The sequence below is a fragment of the Andrographis paniculata genome, unplaced genomic scaffold, assembly GCF_009805555.1.
Source record: "Andrographis paniculata isolate CXL003 unplaced genomic scaffold, ASM980555v1 Contig75END, whole genome shotgun sequence".
Classification (NCBI taxonomy): domain Eukaryota; kingdom Viridiplantae; phylum Streptophyta; class Magnoliopsida; order Lamiales; family Acanthaceae; genus Andrographis; species Andrographis paniculata.
This window is the reverse complement of record NW_026137612.1, coordinates 478,378-504,397: the sequence shown is the minus strand read 5'-3', so window position 1 is coordinate 504,397 and position 26,020 is coordinate 478,378. Positions and strand designations below refer to the sequence as shown.

The window sequence follows — 26,020 nt, the reverse complement described above, 5'->3', positions numbered from 1 at the left end:
GAAATGGTCAATAGAGTGATGCATTGAGGCATGCTGAGTGTGCAAGAAACAACGTTGGTGCACTCAAGTGGCGTTGCACAAGGGCGTTTGCGACTTGAAGTGGGGGAGAATGTTACGGGCTGATATTTTTACCTAGGTTCTCGGTCATACACCATCCCATGTGTGGGAGCTCTTGTAATACTACATTTGTACAAAAATTTATACAAATATAAAAATAAAAATATTTTTAATATTAAATAACAAAAAATAAATGTGAGCCTTACAAGTGGAATTGGAGTATTATTTTTTCTATTTTTTTATTATAAAATAAAATATTTATTTTTATCAACTTTCTTAAAAAACTAGTGTCCTGTTAAATGAGAATACGTAATTCACATAGATTAAATTTTAAATTTTTCCCCAAATCGGAAATCCTACCTTTAGGCCTGTTGCAGCTCCTTATTTTTTACGGAAAAGACCTACAGACTCAAAATAGTGATACAAGGCTTCTAAACATAGGCCGCTGTGACTGATCTTAACACATTTCAACTAAAATATATATATATATATATTAATTTAAAAAAAATTAAATTCAAATTATATCAAAATTCTAAAATAATTTGTCTAAATAGAGCCAATATATTAATTGAATCGAATTTTGGATCCAAGTTGGATATACTCTTAAGCCCTCAACTTGATCCAAACCTAATTAGGATAACACACTTGGACCTGATTCCGAATAAATGTATCAAATGATAACCATCGACCTAATTTGCATGATATTAAATTCTCCAAAAATTTACTGAAAGCACAGTGTGTAAATTTTCACATTATAAATATATATATATATATAATAGTGTATTCACTCAACAGCCACAGCAATGCCATAAGCTGTCTTGCCATTCAACAAAACACTACACCAATAATACCACCATTCATCTCGTCCAACGCCAAAAAAAACCCATCTTTCTTCTTCGAAAGACAACCAGTATGATCTTCTCAACAAAGACAACTGTTGCAATCCTTTCGTCACACGTAAAATGTATGTAAAATGAGGTCACTATTGTAATCACAAATATACGGAACGGAAACAGTGTGTGTGTGGTGTATCAGATCTCAAAACCAATTCACACGAAAACACTGCACGCGCTATCATATGCCAAGCCAGGATCAAAATATATCGATTTCCCAAACCTTTAAATATCCTCAAGTGGCAGCCACAGGAGTCGTAGTTCCATTAGAGCCATCAGGGCTCGGTACCTTTTCACCAGTGGTGGTTGAATCGCTCAGATCCGGCGCCTTATCCTCCGTCGACCCACCAATATCTGCTTCTGCAGCCACGGCATCTGCCACACTCGACAAAGTCATGCCAGGAGGATCGGAACCAGGAGCATGACCGGCAGACTGCTTTGGCTGGTTCAAGGCTTTGCAATGAGGACAGTAATAAGTAATGTAAGGGAAATCCTCTTTCTTCGCCAGCCCTACAAATGATAAGAGTAAATTAGTAAATCATCCTTGCAAATGTTACACACATCGAATATTAATGTAAGATGCAGCCTCCATCCACCAAATATATGTTCATTTTCTATGGGTGTGTTTGTTTGGCGGATTTCTACTATTCATTGAATTTTTCTCCCTAAAAAACATCAAATCAAATACCTATTTTTCATTTTTTATATTATAATAAAAAGGTGTCTTTGTTTGAAGGATTTTACTCAAAATCCACTATTTATCCAATTTTTTCCCCTCCAAAACGTCAAATCAAACACCTATTGCTCATTTTTTATATTATACTAAAAATCAATTTTACATTCAAAACATCACATCAACACCTATTTATATCACATCATATTCTAATTCAAAATTTTTACCATTCAAATCCCAACTTAAATTCCAAACTCCCAAACAAACACAACCTAAATGCACTAGATCTTACGCATCTGCTTTATACTTTTCAATATTACACTTATTTACAAATATGCTGCATCCATTTACACAATCAATTTATCCAATTTTCTTCCCACCTCATTAATTCTCTTGTATGCATTCCAAAATAATTCCATTTTATATCACAATCAACCAATATAAAACTCGTGTTCAACTCAAATGATGATAAAATTGGTGGACGGAGGAAATACTACTTACCGTTGTGCATGTGACAGTTTCCACATATAAGCGCATAAGACTGGGTGGGGTCCTCTCCCACGAGCAAGGCAGCAAGTCTAGCAATCCATCCTTCATTAGTGGAGCCCAAACCTGTTTGAGTGTGATGCTCGACAACCCTCGGATGCCGCTGGGACAAGTCAGCACCCTCGAACTCAGAATGTAGCATTCCTCCATCGAGATGATTCATGGATCCCATTTCCATGCCACTTGCTCGTGACTGGGGCAGAGGCGACTTTCTATTGCGAAGTCCACCAGTCCTGGCAAATTCAGCATCATTACTCTTTCCAATAGGGGCGCTCATGGCAGACTCATCTTCGAAGTATACTTTAAGGCCAGTGTCTGCACCTAGCTTGGATGCGAGAACAGTGGCAGCAGCAGCCTTGGCGGCAGGATCAGAGTCGTACCTCTGCACAGAAAATGCCAAATAAGAATCTGAAACATAAAAAGCAGCTCAAAACCACACCTAACAGCAGCACCATCCAGCAAAAACTTGTGCTAAGTTAGTTATAGGGTATAATCAAACAAGTTCGGAAGTTACCCCTTTAAAAAGATGGCAAGCATTCGCCATTACCTGTATTAATTGTTGAGTAATGTAGTAATTTGTCCTTTCTTTCAGTTCATCTATTTTCGCTTGTCTCTCAGCCCGAAGTTTTTCCAATGTCTTATGGTCCTTCTTGTCACCTGTAATTAGATATTCAGATAAATAAATTGTAATGATACAGTTATTTCTCTGCCAAAGGCTGTATTTGACGTAATTTACGCATAATTATCACATGTATCATCTCAAGCTGATCAATTAATGAAGATGTAAGCAACAAAAATGAGGCATGGGGTAGAAAATATGGTGGAGAATTCAACGAAGCATGTGAGAGAACTTAAACAGTCACATAGCAGATAAGTTCAGCACAAAAGCGGAGAGAAAATAGCAGCCATTAAACACAATTTGTTTAGTATTAACCCCTAAACCGACACAAACTTCTGATTATCAAACATAAATTCAACCCGAATCATTCTCTTGTGTGAACATCTTTAAATTAAATAATTGTTCGATCATCATACGCACAATCAAATCTGTATGTATATTAACCACCTAAAACCCTATACTATAAAATCTAAAAATTACTAATACCTTATAAACCACATATGCATCTGATCATAGGTGCATTATCTTTATGGATTTAACCAATTTATGGTAAAATCTACTACTATCCATTCCCGTTAAATTCAAGCTTTCAAATTAACAACCAAACCACGAAGTGATAATTTATAAATAACAAACAAAAAAGAAAGACTAAACCAATAAATTAGATAATATATATGTATATGTATATATATAAGCAGGAGTATAACAAAAAAAAACCCACATTTATGAGCCTCTTCAAATTACTAATTGCTGTTGATTCAATAGTGGGAAATCTAATACATATTAAAAGATAACATCATTAACATCCAAATGAATACTGCAAATCCCTATCAAATTGGAACATATACGGCAAGCTAACGAGGTAATCTTAAGAAATAGACTTTCTGTTGATACTTTTTGTTTCTTTAAGAGATAAGACTTTCTGTTGATACTTGATACAGCTTAACTCTGTACATTGCACACACGCCAATTGTTATTCAATAGATGGCATTGGATGTTTACTAATTGTAAATTTAAATTTAACATACTTAATAAAACAAATACAAAAGACAAATATATCCAGATGATAAAATGTCATTGAAGCAATAAAGTAAGAACAAAAACAAGTTGCAAAATATGCAATAAACGTTAAATCACAAGGAACAGATGAGAAACAAAAGCGAAGTTCACAGTTACATGGCCACTCAATACTTACGCATCCTTGTGAAGCTTCTCATAACTGTATAAGAAACAAAACTTAACACTGGTAGCAAAAACATCGGGAAGACACGCAATGCTCTTGTTTTCCAATTTAAATCTAAAGATCTTGTGCTCAAGACAGCATAACCCACGGCAATTACCTGAAATAACACATAGAAACCACCATTTTCAACCAAAATGCTTGGACGGTATCAAGTACACTGGTAAAGGAACAATGAATCATGGGGAATAGTGCCATATCTTGAAATTAGAAGGAAAAGAAAAACTATATATCAAGATAAGTAGTATTCATTATTCACTGTTTTAACACATATCCCCGTATAAACCACCTCTCCATATTGAAACAAATAAACGACAAAAAAATAAAATAAAATAAAAAAGTAAATGTTTACACTAGCGTAATCAGTTTTTCCAACTATTGAGAGGTGTTGCCGTTGTGCATACTTTTCCATGAGGGAAAACTAACAGAATAATGACATGCTGCACATCAATGATCTTCCAAATGACTAAAGTCATCACAAAATTTTAAAATCATCAGAAGTACTAGATTATAGAGTGAACTTTTTGGGTCCTTAGGATGAATGACCAATACTAAAGTTCGACAAAGGCAAGCAAATCAATGGCACGACATTGCAAACTGATGTGGTCGGGGGATTTAGCCAGTGACCGGAATAAACATGGGCTCGAAAGAAAGCTAGAATCTTGTTAATCACCAAATCAAGGTCAAGAATGTAACAGCAGTAAAAAATAATATGGCAGCCCTCATAGGCAGGTAATAATAAGCATAAATATTATTCTCATCCATTTAAACACTTAAAATCCATAGAAAAATATAACTGTACCTCAAAAAGAAGAGAGAATATAATTACGTGCTTAGTCATTCTCCGGGAACTATGAGAGCGCTTTGTAATTCTGGCAAGAACAGCAGCCTCTTCCTTAGATATATGTTCCAGTCGTTTCTCAAAATCATCCCCATGTACTCTGAATATTGCATTCCATAATCTTGAAAAAATTCCTTTCTTCTTCTTTTTTGTCTTAATCTCATTGTCTGTAGGCGTGGCAGATTCAGCAGCATCATTCTTAGATTCTTCAGCCATATTCTGCACATAACATGCCAAGTTAACACTACACACACAAAAAATATAAGTCTAGTCTCAATGTTTTCGGGCATTTTCAATAAAACCTTCTCAAGGGGATACTTTGTTTTATTCTTACATCACAAGCAGGCATATTTTTTAAGAACTCTCAACAATCATTCAAAGGAAATGTGTCTTTAAAAATACCGAGGTTGTTAAGAATCTAATAGCAAGTTTTAATTTGTTACTCTGCATTCTCATCATCAATCATGCACAGATTCACAGACAACTTGCTCCGTTTTCGTTTTTTAATGTCTCATTACTTCTCTAGTTCCACAACAGAACTTAGTTTCCGATTTTGTTTGACATCATACAATCACCAATGGGCATCAAATTTTTACTCAATGCCCACTTTTGGGCAGCCATCAAACATGAAAGAATCAAAGTCGGTCTAAACATTTTGAAGCAAATCCAAAAACCTTCAATACTTGTTTGGTTGTGATTTCAAACACAAACCACCACTATTCACGGTTCCCAATAAAAAATACATTATTTTCTCTCACAAAATATCACATCAAAATATTATTTAAATACAAATTCAAATCTAACACCTCATTTCAAATCAATTTCAAACCACAACCCCACAAACCTTCAATAACATCCGATAGTACCTCGTTAAATGTCTGTCTAGCCAAGTTTACTAGCCATGCAGGAGCTACCAACAGATAACCGAAGCAAGGCCAATGATCTGCAAAAGGAGACAAAAGTTGACTCCAAAATTGCTGGGGTACCCCGACAATATTTAAGCTAAACCCTAAAACTTGTTGAATAATACTTCAACCATACATGGCATCTTGATTCAAAATAAATGCACGCCTTCCAACAAACACACATCCACACACAAAAAGAATTTTTAAAACTATTCAATTAGAATGAAAATTAGATAAATCGAAGCAAACACTGTGAACACAGAATATGTAGAATCTATTCTCAAAAAGTAAGTTATCACCATGAACCATATTGATTCAAATGTAAACCAAATCAAGTGAACTGCCTACACAAATATTACGAATCTGAGTAAAAGTTAATTCATACCCCTTTTTTGATACATCTATATGTAAATCGAAAAATCAAAATGAATAACTATAAGGAACACAATAAGCTTGGCTCAAATCAACAAAGACAGAAATGAAGCATGCAAAATCCATTAAGTAAAATCACAAGTCATCCATTGATTGAAATATCAAACAATGATCCCAAACAAACAAAAACCCACAACCCAGATCAATAACACGTTCGAACCCTATTCGCAACAGCAGATCGAACCATCCGATTCTCTCCTAGAAATATTACACACTAATGTGCTAGAAAATTAACTCAAGGCTCGATTAAGCAAAAACCCAAGAAATGGGAATAAAAAAACTCAAATTAGGTATCGCCCAACAATCGTTGACACAAGAAAAAAAAAGAAAGTGGTAAACCCTAAATCTGAAAATTAGCGGTTTCTCCAATTTACCTTAACCCGACCGATTAGCGCTGGTAAATGGGAAGATCACTGAAATTGATGTCGCGAACGATGAGTTTGCTTCATTCCAAAAGATCGGTAGCCTTTCTTGAAAAAGCTCAAGGAGAACGTTCCACGTGCACCGCACGCCCATTCCCACACTAGTAATATTATTTTATTCTTTAGTTATTTATATTAATTACAATAATGAGACGGTTGAGTTTATTCTATTATAGCTGAATTTGTCATTGTAAATAAAATTATTTGTAAGATGTTACGTGCTACATAGTTAATTAAATTGAATTAGATTAGTTAAATTATATTTTTATTTAGCAAACTTTACTTGAAATAAATAGTGTCAATCGTTGTAGAAAAGACATATAAAAAAATATCCATTATTATGAGACAAGTAAAATTTATATATTAAGTTCTCCATTATTTATTTTTTGGTATTATTTATCATGTTTAAATTTTGTTTATATCTATACTATTTTTTTAGGGTTTTAGTATTATTATTTTTTTCAAAATTACTCTATTAAATATATATTTAATCCGTTTCAATTTAAAAAGTAACTTTTTTATTACATTTGTATATTTCAAAAGTAATTTATATATAAAATTAAAAGACAAAAATATTAAATAAAAAACTAAAATTAATATAAAACCTCAAAATGATACTTTGGAGTGAATCGGATTTTTTTTTCTTTCAATATATTATATCAAAAGCTAATTTTCTATTATTATTAATTTTAAAAAATTAAAATTTTCGTTTTAAACTGAATGCATTTTTTTTTATAAATAAATTATAATTTATTTTTTTTATTAAAATAGTTTATAAAAAATAATAGCAACATTGTCCATAATTTCGAAACTCAACTTTAATTTTTTATATTTTAAAAATGACATAATACTCTTTATAATTTAAAAAATTGTTACATAAAATCTCTTTCTACATCAATTGATGCATTGTGAGAAGATGCAAGATGGGATTTTATGTAATATTTTAAGAGACATTTATAGTATAAAAAAATTTAAGCTTAATTTCAAAATCAAGTAAAAATTGTGGACAATTTTGCTAAAAGCATTTGTTGTTTGTAAAATGGGATTCAAATGGAACTTTCAATCTTAACCTAAACCCTAGCATGAGTTGTAGCCAAAATAAATGGCTAGAGAAGATAGAGATACCTCACCATCCTACGAGCACATAGACTAGTCTTAAAATATTTATCTTCTAACGTTATTGATGTTTTTTTTTTTTTTTTTTTAAGAAAAACAAAATTCATTACAAAAATACAAATACACAATGACCTGAGTTTAGAAGGAGAAAAATAGAATCTCCAAACTGAGAGAGTTTCTACTAATTTTGACTTCTTTTACTCTCATAATTAAATATTTATTTATTTTTTTTCAAGGAATTTTAAAAATATTAGTATTATATTTAAATATAGTATAAATAAAGTAGAAATAACTAAAAAATAACCTTATGTGTGATATAAAAATAATAGCATTTGTGTAATATATTATAAGTTGTAAAGATATTTGTAATGTTAAATAGATAATACAATTACTTAAAAAAATTAATACTTTATTATGGAATAGACTAAAATAGAAAAATAAATACTTTATTATAAGACGGAGAGAGTATTAAATATATGTGTCATGGATAGAATTGGACACAGCTTTTCCTTTGGGTTATTTAGATAAATATAGTAAATCAAAAACCCTTTTAGAAAAGTAAATCTTAAAATAATTCCGAAAACTTATTCATTGTAGATTGAAAGAATTCGGAGAATCCTTTGAATGTTATTAAATATTACTCCCTCCGTCCCATACGCAGTGTCTGTAGAGTATTTTAGGAATAATGTAATTAGTAGATAATTAAGAATTAATTAGTGAAAATAATTATCCTATAATATAAATAATTATAAATTAAAATTAAGATAACTAATTAGTTTAATTAAAATTTTAAAAAAAATTAAAAAATTTAAAATGAGATTAAAGTGTGTAATCATTTTCCAAAAAAGGAAAGTGACATGTACGTGGAACAAACAGAAACGACAACGTGGACATGGTATATGGGACGGAGGGAGTATTAAATAATGTATTAAAAAAATATATATATTCTCACAACTCTTTAAACCTACTGCCAAAACTTCTCAATTTGTTTTAAGGTCTACTTTTTAAAAAAAGGTTTTTCCATGATTAGCAACTATATCAAAAGAAACAATCACACACATGATACACATGATTTGCCTAGTGTGACTTGTCTATCGAGCCTATTTTACAGGGTATTAGATTCGACCGAAGGTTTACCCAATGCGCACTTTCGAGTAACCGCTGCGGATTCCCACGTCATCAAAGAAAAAAAGAGGAGCGGATGGGGGTTACCCAGGATATTATTGCTGTTGAAATCTTGCAGCACTGCCTGAGCTGGTGGAGCAACATATTTCAAACCAGACATTGATGCCGAGGCTGTATCATATAACCAAGCGAGGAGCCAATACCCTACCCTGCCAATGTAAGAACTCACCGTCAGCTACTCCAGAGCTTCCCACAGGATATAATCATATAACACAAAATTTAAGTCAGAAGCATAGCAAACACAATGGTCATTTCTTAAAAAGCTTCTATTTCATTAGGGAACTTTTCTGACTTCAATCTGATTGAAGAAAATTACGCTCGATAGCTCTTATAATAGAAATAAGAAAGAAGCTTTAAATATATTTTTATATATAAAAAATATTTTCTTAATTAAAAGACTGACACAAACAGAAACAAAGTTAATTTTGCTCCCTTATGAGCAAATTACCTCAAGACATGGCCAGCGTTCATCAATAGCATGTGAAAAGCTTTGAAGTTATTCCATCCATGGCTATGGATTTTGCGGAATTGTGGTTATAGTAAGTCCAGAGAAGGTAGACTAATATACCGTGGCTTTATAATTTTGAACCAACCTGTTACAGAAAAAGAATAGAATGATTAAATTGTGCTTTGATCAAATAATTCTATGCGGATACATCGACTACAACGACTACAATATCAATTGAACGATTCTTACATCTCCCTGTTATAGGTGAACGTGTTAAACGAGTTGAGAGAGCTCAAGTATCTGTTGTTTGAGCTCGACTCGAATTTATTAGTGGCGAGCTAAAACAGTGACACGAGCTAGGCTCGTTGAGCTCAAATTTAAGCTCGAGCTCGATTCATAAGGTTTGTTCTCGAATTTTATGCATATTCTATCATTTTTTAATATATAAACCAAGTATATCTAAATTTATTTCATAACTTATTATGATAAAATAGTCAAAAATTATTAATAAATACAAATTTTGATATAACAAATTATATACATCATATCAATATATAAAATAATATAAATATATTATCACTAACGAACTCAATTGAGCTACCCGAGAACCGAACTCGAACTCAGCTTGTTTATAGAAATAATAATTTTTAACCTCGAGCTTGGTTTGTTTATTTCTATAAACGAGTCAAGCCGAGCTGATCGATCTTGGCTTACGAGATACGCAGTTCCTTTAACAACTCTAGTTATAGGGATAATGCATCACTACAAATCCTAAATTACAAGAACGTGTACTAGTAACAAAACAAATCTACAAAAGAAATTGTAAGCCTAATAATATTTCTCCGCAATTATAACAATCAAATCTGCAAAGAAGAACTACAGGCAAGTCGAACTAGAAACCCTACTCATATATATCATATCATGTTTACCTCTACATTTCCGAACAAAGGTAATTCCCGTGTCGATGGAGAGAAAAAAGAAAGTTCCTTTCGTTATAAGCCGACCCATTTCTTAAAGGCCTGTGCGGCTTCCCTCCTTTTCAACTGGTTTTCCGTTTGGAATTTCGGCATCTTGCCCCTGTAGAGTGTCCTGTGGTACTTGAGAAAGAGAGCACGGTACTTGTACTTGTCAATAAACATGTTTCCCTTCTCCATCATGTCGACTACTTCATTTGCTCGAATAAAGAATCCACCTCTGACTAATGTATAAAGCACCGCATCCAACAGTTCCTGATCAAATTTCATTCCGTTGTGATAAGAAAGAGACTTCATCTCGCCCCATAGTTCAGTTACCTCAATGTATTTCCCGCCTATCGCAGCATATCCGGTGACCATAGAATGGAAAGTTTGGGCATTCGGGGAGTGCCCCAAACTAATCATCTTCTTCAGAGCTTTCTCAGCATCTTGCATTAGCTGTTTCTTGCAGAAGAAATGAATCACATTATTCCAATCATGAACTTCGGCATTTGGTTTCTGCTGCTCCTGTATTTCCTCCAATAACTTTGATATTAATCCCGCCTCCTTGCCTTCCTTCGAATTTTGAACCAACTCGTTGAATTCTTGATGACCTCTCGGGGAAATTTTAGCTTCTTTCATTTCCCTGAACAGATCAATGGCCCTCACAGTGTCCTTCTCAAGCACTCGAGACTCAATTAAAGCTTCGTAGGAACCTGCATCCAACTGAATTCCAGCCCTGCGAGCATCTCTCGCTAATGATGATGCTTCACCCATTTTATTTTCTTTAAGATATGCTTTTAAAAGAGAAGTATACAAAGACGAACTAGCTCTGATCCCTGCCAATCGCATTTCATCAAGAAGATCATGCGCTCGATCTAACCAACCAAGAGAAATGCACGAGTCGATAGCATAAAACAGGATTGAACTATCTGCAGATACAGGGGAATCTTCTTTTTCAGCCTCGATTAAAAATTCAACCAAATCCTTTGTTTTGCTAGCCTCTAGGAAAGCTTTAACTAATTTTACATAAGCTTTATCTGTTGGTTTAAGAATGCCTTTATCGGTCATGATCAATTCTATTTGTCCCTGTAACTTCGTAACTGATGCCTCGAGTAGCCTTTTAGCCTCCAACTCAAGTCCCGAAAACTTTTTATCACGTATGAAATCATCATAACTCAAATACCCCTTAACCAACGAATTGTCTTCTTGTTCATCAGATTTTGCATTGTCCAAATCCTCGACAGAAGAATCATGACAAGGAGGCAGTGTACCTTTTCTATCAGTTTCGAATTTTAAATTAGCCAAACCTAGAGAATTCTGAGCTTTCTTTGCCTTGTGAAGCATTTCAAGAATCATGCTGGAAGCAGAATCAAGATCCCGAAATTTCAAGTGACAAGAAAGCAGGCAATTATAGAACTGCCGAAACTGTACCTCATTCATGTTGTGAACTTCTTCAAAATGTCGCCTAAGCTTTTTGAGCTCCTCTCTTCGACCATTTCTTTCGTAAACATGTGCCATGATAATTAGCGAAGTAGCATCCTTCTTTATGGTAATTTGTGGCATCATGTCAAGGAGCTGCTCGGCTTTCCTCGTAGTGCCAAAGAGAAGGCAACCCACCAAAGCTATGTTAAAAGAAGTTGTATTCGGCTTCATAGAAATGAGAGGTTTATTGCATTTTTTCCGAGGATCGATCCTCCCATCCTGGAACAAGTAACCTATTTCAAGAACTAACTCAGCAGCTAGATATGCCCCGGATGAATTCTCTGACATGTAAGCTATGATTGCCGACCAAACAGCCACTGGAGGGAAGTGTTCCATTTCAATAAGCTTTCGTAAGAGATTGCAGGCATGGGTAGGCTGTCCACATTTGGCAAGCCCAATGGCGAGGTACATCAGACACTCCTTCGATAATATACTCTCTTTTTGCTCCTGTATCACTTTCTCGACCAACCCATAAGCCTTCTCGAGCCAGTGAAACTCTGAACTCTCTGCCAATCTTGCAATCAACAGATTTATGATAGAATTTCTAGCAAACCCATCCACTAGCATATGTTGCTCGTGCAAATCCCAAGCGTCGTTGAGTCTGTGCTCATTAATTGCAGCCTCTAACTCCTCATGAAGTTTGCCAATGTCTCGAGCCTGGACTAGAATCGTTCCAGCCATACTTGAGAAGTTATGTGAGAATTGTATAGATCCTTGACATACATCACTCTCCCTGCTGCAGATGTAATACGTAAATGGCTTGCAGCACCTACCGACAACAGCACGGCGCCTGTAAATTCTACCAAGAAAGCTACGCAAAACATAGTTTGCTGCAGTCTGACAGTTCACTCTTCTTGTAAGCAACATTTGAATGATCTTCATGACCTAAAATGGGCAAGCAATTCTCATGGTAAATACTAAACCACGGTAATGTAATAGATTGGCATTACGAGAGTAAGTAAATCGCGATTAGGGAATTTTCCAAACTTACTGTTTGTTTACTGGTATAGGGCGACAATTTCTGCACCTATGTGAGGCTGATTCGATTTCAATAAACCCCATTATCCCTTCCCCTTCGTAACCTATCTGCCTTACCCACCGCCCGTTCGAATCGCCTGAGTACGATCCTCCCTCTCGACTAACCGACGGTGGATGGTCCGTCGCCCCACCCCCCAAACGGCGGTCGGCGATTGAGCGGGGTGAAGAAAAAAACAGGTAAAGAAGGAAAAAAAATCGAAATAAAAGAAGAACGGGGAGGAAGAAGATGCAGAACCAAAGATGAACTAAGTAAAAAAAAAAAATGAAAGAATGGGAAAGAAGAGGAAAGAGGACGGAAGCGGGAGGAAGAAAGGATATGGAGGTAGCAGGCAGGCGTGGGTAGGCAGGTGGATATAGATTAGGGTTATCATTAATATTTTTAATAATTAAAATTATTTTATGTTAGTATAATTTTTTTCGTCATTTAAAAAGTAAAAAATATGTAAAATAAATATACAATAAAAATTTTTTTTTTTTTTTTTTAAAAAAACAAGTATTATTGTTATATATTTATTTAAATTTAAAATACTATAAATAAAGAGTAAGTTCACAATTTTTTGTATTTTAACATTTTAATAATTATATATTTTTATTAAATTATATATTCACATCATAATAATTATTATCTATTAAATTAGTATTCATTCAAATATAAAATTTACTAATTAAAAAAAAAATACATCTTTGTAAAATTACAAAAAAAATTCAAATTCAAATCAAATTATCTTTCCAAAATTTTTAGTCTCAATCCAATACTATGTAATCAAATCATTTTTTCATTGGAATTAGGAGTGGACTAGGTTTGAATATTTGAAAATATACAGCTATTTAGTATTTGAATCGAAAAAATATTTAAAATCGTGAGCCGCACTCAAATAAAAGATTTTGATTAACCAAATTTTTTATTAATAAAAAATATTTATAATATTTACAAATAGTTCGAACCGAACTAAAATTTAAAAAATATATATTAAAAAATAATTAAAATTCCAATAAAATAAAAATATTTACAAATATTTCAAACATAAACCGAATTTAATATAATTATTTATATAAAATTTAAAATATAATAATATAAATATATAAATATATATGGTTCGATTTGATTAACTACAAAATTTTAATATAATTATTAATACAAAACTCTCTCATATTCCATAAGCATTTTCAATAGCATTTTTTAAGTCATATCATGCATTCAAATAAGAAATATCAAATTCAAATTATATTTTTATCTTATAATTTAACATGTTTTTAACTCATAAATGAATTTCTCCTTACAAACTCTTTTAATAAATTTTTTATCATATTAGCAATATTGTGTCATGTAATATAAAAATACGAAATAGATCCAAAGTTTTATTAACGAAATCGAGTAAAAACACAAATATTAGACTAGTTTCGGTTAGGTTCAGCCCTTAACCATTCAAAACAGTAAATCGACATACAAAATTCACCTAACTAGTGACTACACACTTTAATCTGGCCCAAAACCAACAACTCACGCAAAAATAAACCCCCTCAAGAACATACAAGGCGAAACAAACAAAAAAACAAACGCCTAAAGGTTAAACGAGCCCTTTGCGGCTACGAACAACAAACCATGGGGTAAAACACCACACCAAAGAAACTCTACAAGTTACCGGAGGAAGGCTCCACCAAGAACCGCCGTGAAATCGTCGGAAAAAGTCACCGGAAAGGTAAACAGAGAGGTCGAGAGAGAAGAGCTAGAGAGGGTGAGCGGGTAGAGAGATGAAATATGAGAGTGAATAATGAGAGGTGATTTCTCTCTCTGTATATATATACTCAAGGAAAGAGCAACGGACGGTCAGGATGTAGATCCAAAATGGACGGCCATAATCGCGTCTAATCAAAAGACGCGGATCCTAGGCAGGTTGGGTCGCGGTCACGGGTCAGGTAAGTAAGAACGCGATTCAGGGCGGCGGATCACGGGTCCTAGGCGGGTGTAGGTCGTGGTCAGGGCTAGGGTTTAAAGCAGGCTGCATAATTAAGTGTGTATCTTATATTGGGTGGATCTAATTAGATCAAAAAATTCAACAAATCCTCCACCTGATTTTTTGTTTGAGTGGTAAAGGGGTTAAGCCTAATCAAAACTAGTCTAATATTTGTGTTTTTACTCGATTTGGTTAATAAAACTTTAGATCTATTTCATATTTTTATATTACAAGTGGTATCAGAGTCCGGTTAGATGGTGAAGTGAATTGAGTGGCATTGGGTATTAGTTGTGATGGTGGGCTCGCCCTCATGACCTGCGGATATGCCTTGAGTTGGAAGTCTCCTGGCGGTGTTGGATCGGTCCCGATTGAGGTGGTCAGGCAGCGGGTCCCTGTGATAGGCGGTACAATGTGGGCAGGGAAGGTCAATTGGTTGGTCCTTAGTTTGAGAGGGGAGGATTGTTTGGTGCAAACCTAAGTTCCACATTAGAAGTTGTAAAGAAAATTACACACTTTATAAGTCCCAAGTGAACTCCACTAGTATGAGACTTTTTGGAGAATATCCAAAAACAAATCCGTGCGGGCTCAGCCCAAAGCGGACAATACCATACTAATATTGAGTTGACCCTGTCCCAACAATATATTATATAGAATATATGTGTGATCAATATCATTGTAATAACTAAAGTTTCGAATATGATTTATAGTAGGGGCGGACACAATTTCGATATTCTCAAATATTCAAATATTTTGATATTTGAAACCATGATCATATTCAAATCATGAATTTTGGTAAAAAAATTATTCAATTCGGTTCGATTCAACGATTAAGCGGTTAAAAAGTTTCAAATATTTTGTCCAAACTTAGTTTATGTAGTGTGATCACACCTCATTTGCAACTATTTATTTTTCTTTTAATAATGTTTACACTTTAAAAATTTTATGATTGCTTTTTGGTATAATGTATTACCTGCTAGCCATACATATTGAGTAATCATTAGCAACCATTTGCATTTGGTTTTTATCCTTAAATACCATTGAAAAAAAATAAGGGCACTACTATTTTTATGTACATATTGATTTTTTTTTTCATATTTGATAAATTACATACACAATCTATTTATAATAAAATATTTTATTCATTTGCAATTTCATTACCATTTTTTATAATACTCTTCGTTCTACTTTTTATGTATCTCGCATTTATGTAAAAATAAAAAAATTGTAAAAAAAATATCCTTCACACATATTCAATTATTATTTTTATTATTTATTTATTTTATTGACAAAATATATTTTAGACGTTCGCAAAATTTGTCATTTGTGGTTCATACAATGGCTGTCCCACGCACGATCATGCACGATCAAAAAAAATAAATAACGACTTTTACAAGCGTATAAGATATATTTTGCGAGCAAGATATATACATGAAAAAAATGATAATGAAATATACGTTAACAATATTTATTTTTTTTCAATTTTTCCATTAAAATACTATTTTTTACTCCCCCGTCTCAAACACCATGCAACATTTGTGTTTGACACGAGAATTTAGGTGATGAGTATTAAGTATAGTAATTTAAGATAATTTTGATATTAAGTGATGTGATTGGAGAGAAAAATGATTATTTGTTTTTTTATTTGAATGATGTGATAGATAAAGTGAAATGTGTATTAATATATGTATATAAATATTATTAATTATTTTTAAATTTGAAAATATTGTAGTAAATTTGAAAATATTGCAGGGTGTTTGGACAAATGGAATATTATTTTTTGTATCCATCCAAACAAGTAAAATTATTGCCGACGGAAAGAGTATTTTATGTAACATACTTTCACAATTTCTCGAAATAGTCTCAAACTTCCCGACAATTAGCATAAAAATCTCACAATATTTTCTTAGTTGGAGACAATTATATAATATAGCTATGCCACTAAAAGTCATGCCCTAAATTAATGCTTATGTCCTAAAAAAGGCTTATGTCCTAAAAAGAAAAAAGGCTATGCCCTAAACCCTTCATTCTCTAACAAACATTTCTAGATTCAATAACAAATACTTCCTCCGTTCCAGATATCGTGTCTGTTACACTGTAGACAGTGTATTTTAGGAGGAGTGTAATTAGTAGATAATTAAAAATATATTAGTGAAAATAATTATCTTATAGTATAAATAATTATAAATTAAAATTAGATAACTAATTAGTTTAATTAAAATTAAATAAAAAATAAAAAATTTAAAATGAAATTAAAGTGTGTAATTATTTTTCAAAAAAAAAAACTGACATGGTATGTGAGACGGACAGAAATGACAACGTGGACATGTATCTGGGACGGAGGGAGTAATAATTTTTTTTTCTTATAAAAAAAATTAATAATAGATAATTTTATAAAGGATATAGTCACATTATCAAAAATAAAAATAAATAAATAAAATGCAAAATAATAAAAGTAGTAACTAAAAGAAAAGTGGTGAAAAAAATAAAATAATGATATTAGGCAATTTATTTGGAATTTCAGCTCAAAGCTCCCAATCATTTGCCTAGAATTGATATTAGAGTTGTTATTCAAGTCATTAAATATAAAATTAATTTTATATAACTAATAAAATAATCATAAATGTCACATATGTATGATATATTTGTTGACTAAATTATATAATACCTTCGTGTGTTTTAATAAAATTATATAAAATATTTTTGTGTTTTATTTATTGTGTGAAATCTTTTCACGTAGAATTAAAGTATATATATACAATACATTTTTCGTTATAGTTGATATTGATTGTAAATACGAATTTAAATTATGTAAGTTTTTTAACAAAAATATAAAATATCTTAAAGGATAAATTATATAACACTTTTTTTGTTTCGGTAAAAATGTACAAAACATCGTGTGTTTTATTTATTGCTTAAAACTCTCTTGTTTTCCTTGCGTTAATGTAAAGTTTGCACGAAACATTTTCTTTGTCCAAAATTGATAGAAATACCTAAATTATGCAAATTTTATACAAATAAAAAATAAAAAATATCTTAAATAATTTTTTTAATACAATAAATAAATAAATATTTGATTAATCATTCATTTTATAATTTCTAAACACAAATTGTTATCTAATTTTTATAAAAATCAATATTAAACCACAACCGAACAAAGGACATCTCTAACCCAGTGTCAATGTTGATTTGGCGGTTGTCTCCAACCGACGGCTAATCCCGTTGCTTCTTATTATTATTTTTAATTATTAAATTTTTAATTTTAACTTTTAAATTTATTTTTTATTTTATAATTTTTTAAAAAAAAATTATTTTAAATTGTAAAAATAAAAAATTATTTAAAATAATATAAATATTTGAATATTTGAAGAATAATAGTAAAAAATGGAATTATGATTAAAATAAAATTATTGTAATAATTGCATATTTATAATTAAAACTGCATAAATGAAGTTGGAGTTGTATCCAGATGGCCTAAAAAAAGCCTTATTTCCATCAAAGACACACTCTCTATATGTATATATATTAGTACTAATTAAGCTTTAGCAAACTTGCAATAATATTTGAAGCATATTCAAAAATTATATGTATATAATTATATATATATATACATGTGTGTCTGTGAGAGAGAGAGCTTGATTGTTAGCTATGGCGGAAGAGACAGAAACAGCGAATGAAGAGGTGAATAATAACAATAACAATAATAATAATAATAATAATAATAACAATAACAGAAATGAAGCTTCTAGAAGAAACAATAATAATAAAAAGTACGCCATAGCCATCTCCATTCTGGCTTCCATGACCTCCGTCTTGGTCGGCTACGACGGCGGCGTGATGAGCGGCGCCGCCATCTACATCAAGAAGGACCTCCGCCTCTCCGACGTCCAAATCGAGATCCTCGTCGGCATGATCAACATATACTCCCTCATCGGAGCCGCCATCGCCGGCAGGACCTCCGACTGGATCGGCCGCCGCCGCACCATCGTCGTCGCCGCCGGAATATTCTTCGCCGGAGCCGTCCTGATGGGGTTCGCCACCAGCTACGCCTCCCTGATGGCGGGGCGGTTCGTCGCCGGCGTCGGTATGGGATACGCGCTCATGATTGCTCCGGTCTTCGCCGCCGAGATCGCGCCGGCGTCGTTCCGCGGCTTCCTCACCTCCTTCCCGGAGGTCTTCATCAATTTTGGTACTCCATCTCCATCTCCATACTTTTCCGTTACGGGTGTGTTTGTTTTGGAGATTTTGAGAATTTACACTATTTTTTCTTCCAAAAATATTAAATTAATTTTTTTTTAATTTTCTATATTATACTAAAAATTAATTTTATATTCATAATCTCCCATCAACTTCTATTTATATAATAAAATCATATAATTATTTCAATTCAAAATTTTTATTATTTAAATTTCAATTCAAAATTCGAATCTCCAAACAAACTTTTGTTTGAAAGATTTTGGAGAATTTTTATATTTAATACAATTTTTTTTTCAAAAATATTAAATTAAATAATTATTTTTTATTTTTGATACAATTTTTATTTATTTCAAAAATATCAAATTAAATAATTATTTTTTATTTTTATATTATATAAAAAATCAATTTTAGTAAGACAAGTAACATTACTAATGACTTCACGGTCATAAATCCAATTCCACACCGCTAGGCATGTTTTTGTTTATTCATGGAGTGTCTTTTTGATTGAGTAATTTTTATAAGTATTATTAAAAGAATATATTAATACAATTTATAATATATTTATTTTTAAAAATAATAATACTTTAATATAAAATATTATTTTAATAATATTAATATAATTTTATATTTAACATAAAAAACACAACCATTCAAAATCAGAACAAATCCTTTTTAAATTTTTAATCTTTTTAAAAAAGAAATAATATCACCTTTCTTCTCTACAAATTTTATGTTTATTTAAGCTAGAGTTTTAATAAATATTTCTTTCGTCTTAAGAAATTAGTTTAATTGGAGTTGACGCAAAAATTAAAAATATAAATATTTTATAAAAAATGAAAAAAAGTAAAATAGTAGTTTGAAATTTTTTAGAAATTTAGTAATTGAAAAGAATAAAAGAGAATGTAATAAAATTAATAATATTTATTAAATAAATATTGAATAATAATTAACTATTTATTTTTTGACCTTTTTAATTATAGTAATATAGTAAATTTAATGGATAAAAATAAAATAAATTTAACGGACAAAATAAGTATGATACTATAAATATTATTATTATATTAATTGTATTTTAAAAAATATATAAATAAGTTAATAAAATGAAAATATATATATATATATATATATGAATATGTAAGTAATAATAATATATTTATAAATAAATGTATACCTTCGTAACAACAATTATTAACTATAAAAAAAAAGTTAATATTTTTATAGAAAAAAAATAATGACATAAATTTGTTAAACAAAAATTATATAAAAAGTTAATATGATTTATAAAATTAATTTTCCTAAGCTAAAGATCAAATTCAAAGGGAGTATTCTCATGGTCGTTCATAACTATCGAAGGGCCGGAGCGAAATAAAAGTTAGGGGCCTTTAAATATGTATATATATAATATTTTTTACCTATAATGAAATATAAATAGAAAAAAAATATTTTTCCAGCATAAATTTAATTTCAAAATTTAGTATAAATTTTTCACATACTTTACAAATTGTATAACGCCCCCTTATATTTTAACAAACGCTATATGAAACCCCCGCCATGCAAAAAATATAAATGCAATTTTTAAAGTATATAGAAGATTTACACTGAATTTCGAAATCATAAATGAATTATTGATAATTTTGCCTAATAATAATAATTATAATATTTTCTAATATTTATTATCTTTTTAGTGCAAAAAAAATAATTAAAACAAAAATAAAAGACCCCTAAATATATATAAACGATCTACTCCGAATTTTTTTTTACCTATAATAGAATATAAATTATTAAATAAAATAATTTTTTCTTTTTAGAATTTTTAGATAAAATATAAATAATAGTATTAATATTAAAAATTTTTAAACAAAAATTAGGGACTCTAAATATGTATAAATAATGTATTTTTTATCTATAATAAAATATAAATAATTAAATAAAATAAATTTTCTAATATTTTTATATGCATAATATCAATAATACTATTAATATTAACTTTGTCTAATTTTTTTTAATATATAAAAAAAATATTTTTAAATAATATAAATAAAACTTAATCACCAAATTATGCTCTTTTATTAATAAATTAATGTGAAATAACTTATGTATATAAATAATATATATAATATAATTAAATAATAAGCCCAAATTTAAATTCGACCTGGCTGCTGGCGCCCCTTTCGCCCGCGCCTACAGACGGCGCTGAGTATTCTGCTAGTAAGACATGCATTATTCCTATGATTCTAATTAACAAAATTCCGATTACGTTGAAACAACACACCTTAGCTAGATTGGTCCGTGCTGGGGGCCCCCTCACGTGCATTGAGACTTTGTCGTTTAACTGACCGCTTAATTCCACGTGATTTGACCTGTGGGTCCCGCCGAGAGTAATTCTTACCTCGGTCTAAAGAAGTTTCGGATGTGTGAAAAAATAAATAAATAAATAAGTTATTTTTATGCCACATATTTTTACTTATTATTTTTTATAAAATATCATATTAAATATATTTTTTTTACAAAATATTAAATTAAATACTAATTTTTAATTTTTTTAAATTTTTAAAAATTTTTAAAAAAACTTTTATCTAAACAAAAACTTTTTATTTAGATAACAAAATTTAGATAATATAAATAAATTATCAATCTACTAAATTTCATTGTCTTAAATATTTAATCACAACTACATTGAGACAGAGGTAGTAAAAACTAACAAAAATACCCATGAATCATTTAAAAAATAAATCATATTCCCACACACATAATATGAATACATATTACATATATATATAGTATTTGTATATATATATACATATTATGTGTGTAAGGATAGAAAATACTGAGTTATAAGCCTATCTCCAACTCTCCATTTAATTTTTTACTTCAACCACAAACTTCAATTTTTACTTAAAAATATATTTTCTGTATTTTTCTTTTATATTATTTTATATAATTTTTTTATATTTATAAATTACACCTCAATTTTAATCTATTTTTATATTATAATATATATATATATATATTTGAGAGTGGGTTGAAGCTCCTCCTCCAATTTATGCGCAACCCACTGGGGTTGATCTAATGGGACAGATGATCAAATACTACTCACACACACACACGTTAAAATACATGCACAAAAGTTTAAACACATACTGTATTAGAATCGATTCTGGTCAATCGTCCACTTCACAATTTGATGTCTTTCAACCTAACTTTGATCCATCGATCGATCGATCAACAGGTATTTTGCTGGGTTACATATCAAATTACGCCTTCGCCAGGCTACCGTTGAAGCTCGCCTGGCGGATGATGCTCGGCATAGGCGCCGTCCCGTCGCTGCTCCTCGCCGTCGGGGTACTTTTCATGCCCGAATCACCTCGTTGGCTTGTCCTGCAGGGCCGCCTCGCCGACGCCAAGAAAGTGCTCGACGACACGTCCGACTCGCCGCAAGAGGCGCAATTACGACTCGCCGATATCGAACAAGCCGCCGGAATCTCACAAGACTGCACCAATGATGACATCGTTACGGTGCCCCGACGCGACCACGATGGCGTCTGGAAGGAGTTGTTCCTCCACCCGACGCTCCCCGTCCGCCACGTTCTCCTCGCCGGCGTCGGCATCCACTTCTTCCATCAAGCGAGCGGCATCGACGCGGTGGTGATGTACTCCCCGAGGATATACGAGAAGGCCGGGATCAAGAACGATTCCGACGAGCTCCTCGTGACGATAGCAGTCGGGATTAGCAAGACGTTGTTCGTCCTCGTGGCTACGTTTCTAGTCGACCGGGTAGGTCGCCGGGTTCTGCTCCTCGCAAGCTGCGGTGGGTTGGCGGCGTCGCAGTTCGTACTCGCCGCCGGGTTGACAGCGATCGACCGTTCCGGCGACGAGAAGGCCACATGGGCCGCAGCGATATGCGTGGCCATGACGTTGTCCTGCGTCGCGTTCTTTTCGATTGGGATGGGACCGATCGCGTGGGTGTATAGCTCCGAAGTGTTTCCGTTGAGGCTGCGGGCGCAAGGCTGCAGCGTCGGGGTTGCGGTGAACCGGCTAATGAGCGGGGCGGTGCTGATGACGTTCATTTCGTTGTACGAGGCGATCGGCATCGGCGGGGCGTTCTATCTGTACGCGGGCGTCACCGTTTTGGCGTGGGTTTTCTTCTACGCGCTGCTGCCGGAGACTCGGGGGAAGACGTTGGAGGAAATGGAGGCTTTGTTTGGGACATTCTTTGGCTGGAGAGCTACTGTGAAGGAGCTGAAGAGGAAGAAGACACTGGAGGGAAACCTGCAATGAAGGTTCTATATTCACTATCATTAGTAGTAAAAACATTAGGTATGTAATAACAGCTCCATTGGCATTCTCGAGCATAGTTAGAACATATATCGAATGACTGAACATACGTAATTGCCGTTAGAACATATATCGAATGACTGAACATACGTAATTGCCGCCCGGGCGAGTTTAGAAAGCGCACCTTATTGTTCTTATGTTCGATTTCATGGAAGTAGTCCTTCAAGAGAATGCCGGCTCGACGGGCTGATACGGAGGGAGTATATGATAACATAATATGCATGTAAACTAACACCACATAACAATAGCCAATATAACACATACAATTGAACTCAGCATACCCTATAAACAACTTTATTATCACTACATATAGCAGCACATTAAATATAAATAGACAACACAAGATATACGTTACCCTAATACAAATACAACATATGAACTGGCACGTAATAGCCAATACAACACATATTACAATTAAACTCAGTACAAAAGATATATTCATAGAATAGATCTATAAACTCTAAACTTTAACACATGATTTCAGTTAACACTACACAATTAACTAAGAGTGAGTGTTTTCCGACTATTTTCTGTACGCTAATTAAGGTCAATCAACACACTAACTAGTCCTATGAGATAAACAAAAAAGCAAACGACGACAAAAGAAAATGTAGATCCTACTAAGAACAATCACCCATGATATTCAATCTGCAAATAAGGCTAGTACATCATGCGTAAATTGTTCGCAGAAAGATTGTCGTGGTAGTTGTACAAAATTGAGAGGAAAGAAAAAGCATAAAAGTCTCACAAAACACGCTAAACGCTAAGGATACAATACCTATTTATGCACTCTTCATCGACACAACAACAATCAGATATGACACACAATTACATATCAAGGATACTGAAACCACCCCCGTGTTTCGAAGGAAGAAGATCTCACGGTGAATCTAGGCCCCTCCAACATTCGAAGAAAAGTACATCCTGGCAAATTGCAAACATAACTGCCGGTCTCTGGTATCTCCCCAGCCACCCCAACCCCGGAAGCCAGGCTGATAACCAGCTTGGTGCTTGAGTATATGTACTCCCCAATCTGATTTAATGTTTGGAATTTTATCAATGTCGTCGACTGCAATGTTCAAAGAGCCATTATCGAGACATGCTGCTTTCTGGCCCTGACCCTGATGCAAACCACATTTTCCAAAATGAACGGCGCTTGTTCTAGGTGCTCGTAGTGAGTAAACAGGGCTACCAAATGAAGGGTAAACGGTAGCCCACATTGTTATATCCCAATTATAGTCGTCAAACCAACAGAATTCTTTAGCTTTTTTATGAATCTTCCGCCACACCGTACGGTTAAACGAGTATCCCACATTCCCCATCCTCTCTGCTATCAAACTATCCCACCCTTCTCCTCTTGATTTCACGTCCCATGGCGCCAGATTTGCAGCATAGCAGTGAGGGCACCTTTTAGGCTTCAATTTTATAAGCAACTGCAGATTCCGATAGGCATTAGGATAGATATAATGGTCTTCTTCGATGAAGAGAATATGACCAGAGTGTCGCCTCGTCTCGTTCAAACTATCCCACACCGTGTTCATCATCCACCACCAATGATGCTTCAACGACACAATCTTTGGTGACCGGTGGTTCCCATACTGATCCGGTGTTCCGACACATTTCTTCTTTGTAGGATTCTCTTTGTCCTTGCAATCTGTGGGGGAAATTCCGGGAAAGCCATCGGCAAAAATGTGCGGGGAGTAAGGGGCAAATATCTGCTTGACTTGGCAGAACTTGATTCCATCCACAATCTTGTTCATCTCCTCAAAGTATCCATCATGACTAACAATTAGTAGAGTTTCACTTATCCCTGTTACTCGACTAAGGCTGTCGACAGCTGCTCGAAGATACTGTGGCCGATTATGGACATATAGAACAATAACTACATGATCCTTAGCTAAAGTAGGAAACAAATCCAGATTCCTCGGCGGCATCCGGTTTCGGTTCTCCAATGAAATCGAAAGCTTATTCTGTGTAGGAAGCTTCAAACTATTGTTTAAAAGCAAATTATAACTAGGAGTCAACACAGAACCTGCATCCGTACTGTCAATATAGGGTTCATCAGCCTCAATCGAATATCTGCTAATCAAGTCGATAAACGAGCTTGTCCTCAGTAGCAACACCAATAAAACAATTCCTAACACACCAATCAAAATCAAACGGAAAAACGCCAGATCTTTCAGTCGAGCTTTTCGATAAGAAGCCGCCATTCAATTAAAGCAAATTCCTCCCCGAAGTAATGGCGACAAATTCCTACAAATCCGGGGACCAATACACGAAGCGATTAAACGAGTAAGAAAGGTAACCTCGTCATAGCGGAGGCACAGCCTCCCAGCGAGCCCCGCGGCTGATTAACCTGAGAAAAAATCCAACAAATTCAGTACCAGAGAGCGGATGTAATGACCAAGCAGCTGAAATTACTCAGCAACGAACCTGGAACGCGTCAAGACGGGAATTTCAAGAAATCCCAAGCAAGGTTTCCGTCATTGTCACGACAATGGAAAAATCGAGAGGAAGCAAGAAGGAAGGAACTGACCATAGACTTGCAGCTGTTCTTCCCTCAGGTCAGGCCGACTCCGAATCCTAATATTAAATAATAAAATAATAATAATTATAATAAGTGATATTAGTACTGCCTTACATTTATTAACGCAACGACTATTGCCTTTGGGAAAATTAAATG

General features: G+C 33.2%; 4 protein-coding genes across 8 annotated transcripts; 1 reads left to right on the top strand and 3 right to left on the bottom strand.

The window, feature by feature from the left end:
- Nucleotides 1–917: 917 nt before the first annotated feature.
- Nucleotides 918–6,745, bottom strand: LOC127266348 (uncharacterized protein At2g24330-like). 5 transcript variants are annotated; one of them, XM_051296567.1, is made up of 7 exons: nucleotides 6,581–6,745; nucleotides 5,714–5,812; nucleotides 4,858–5,088; nucleotides 3,984–4,128; nucleotides 2,717–2,826; nucleotides 2,125–2,551; nucleotides 918–1,460 (listed from the first exon to the last, which is right to left on the bottom strand). In XM_051296567.1, exons 2-7 carry the CDS (start codon nucleotides 5,723–5,725, stop codon nucleotides 1,186–1,188), a joined length of 1,200 nt encoding a protein of 399 aa, XP_051152524.1. In that variant the 5' UTR covers nucleotides 5,726–5,812; nucleotides 6,581–6,745; the 3' UTR covers nucleotides 918–1,185. The 5 variants fall into 5 exon arrangements, with proteins under 5 accessions (XP_051152524.1, XP_051152520.1, XP_051152522.1 ...); XM_051296563.1 differs by having other exon boundaries at nucleotides 4,831–5,088; nucleotides 6,581–6,744; XM_051296565.1 differs by having other exon boundaries at nucleotides 4,831–5,088; nucleotides 5,736–5,812; nucleotides 6,581–6,744.
- Nucleotides 6,746–8,592: 1,847 nt separating this feature from the next.
- Nucleotides 8,593–13,185, bottom strand: LOC127266335 (pentatricopeptide repeat-containing protein At1g03100, mitochondrial). The gene is made up of 4 exons (XM_051296548.1): nucleotides 12,807–13,185; nucleotides 10,307–12,700; nucleotides 9,378–9,522; nucleotides 8,593–9,078 (listed from the first exon to the last, which is right to left on the bottom strand). Exon 2 carries the CDS (start codon nucleotides 12,695–12,697, stop codon nucleotides 10,370–10,372), a length of 2,328 nt encoding a protein of 775 aa, XP_051152505.1. The 5' UTR covers nucleotides 12,698–12,700; nucleotides 12,807–13,185; the 3' UTR covers nucleotides 8,593–9,078; nucleotides 9,378–9,522; nucleotides 10,307–10,369.
- Nucleotides 13,186–18,453: 5,268 nt separating this feature from the next.
- Nucleotides 18,454–23,408, top strand: LOC127266257 (putative polyol transporter 1). Its single transcript, XM_051296444.1, has 2 exons — nucleotides 18,454–18,994; nucleotides 22,232–23,408. The coding sequence occupies exons 1-2, from the start codon at nucleotides 18,454–18,456 to the stop codon at nucleotides 23,278–23,280; spliced, it is 1,590 nt and encodes a 529-aa protein (XP_051152401.1). The 3' UTR covers nucleotides 23,281–23,408.
- A 538-nt stretch (nucleotides 23,409–23,946) lies between these two features.
- On the bottom strand, nucleotides 23,947–25,959 carry LOC127266243 (alpha-1,6-mannosyl-glycoprotein 2-beta-N-acetylglucosaminyltransferase-like). Its single transcript, XM_051296424.1, has 2 exons — nucleotides 25,771–25,959; nucleotides 23,947–25,693 (listed from the first exon to the last, which is right to left on the bottom strand). The coding sequence occupies exon 2, from the start codon at nucleotides 25,545–25,547 to the stop codon at nucleotides 24,228–24,230; it is 1,320 nt and encodes a 439-aa protein (XP_051152381.1). The 5' UTR covers nucleotides 25,548–25,693; nucleotides 25,771–25,959; the 3' UTR covers nucleotides 23,947–24,227.
- Between the last annotated feature and the right edge of the window lie 61 nt (nucleotides 25,960–26,020).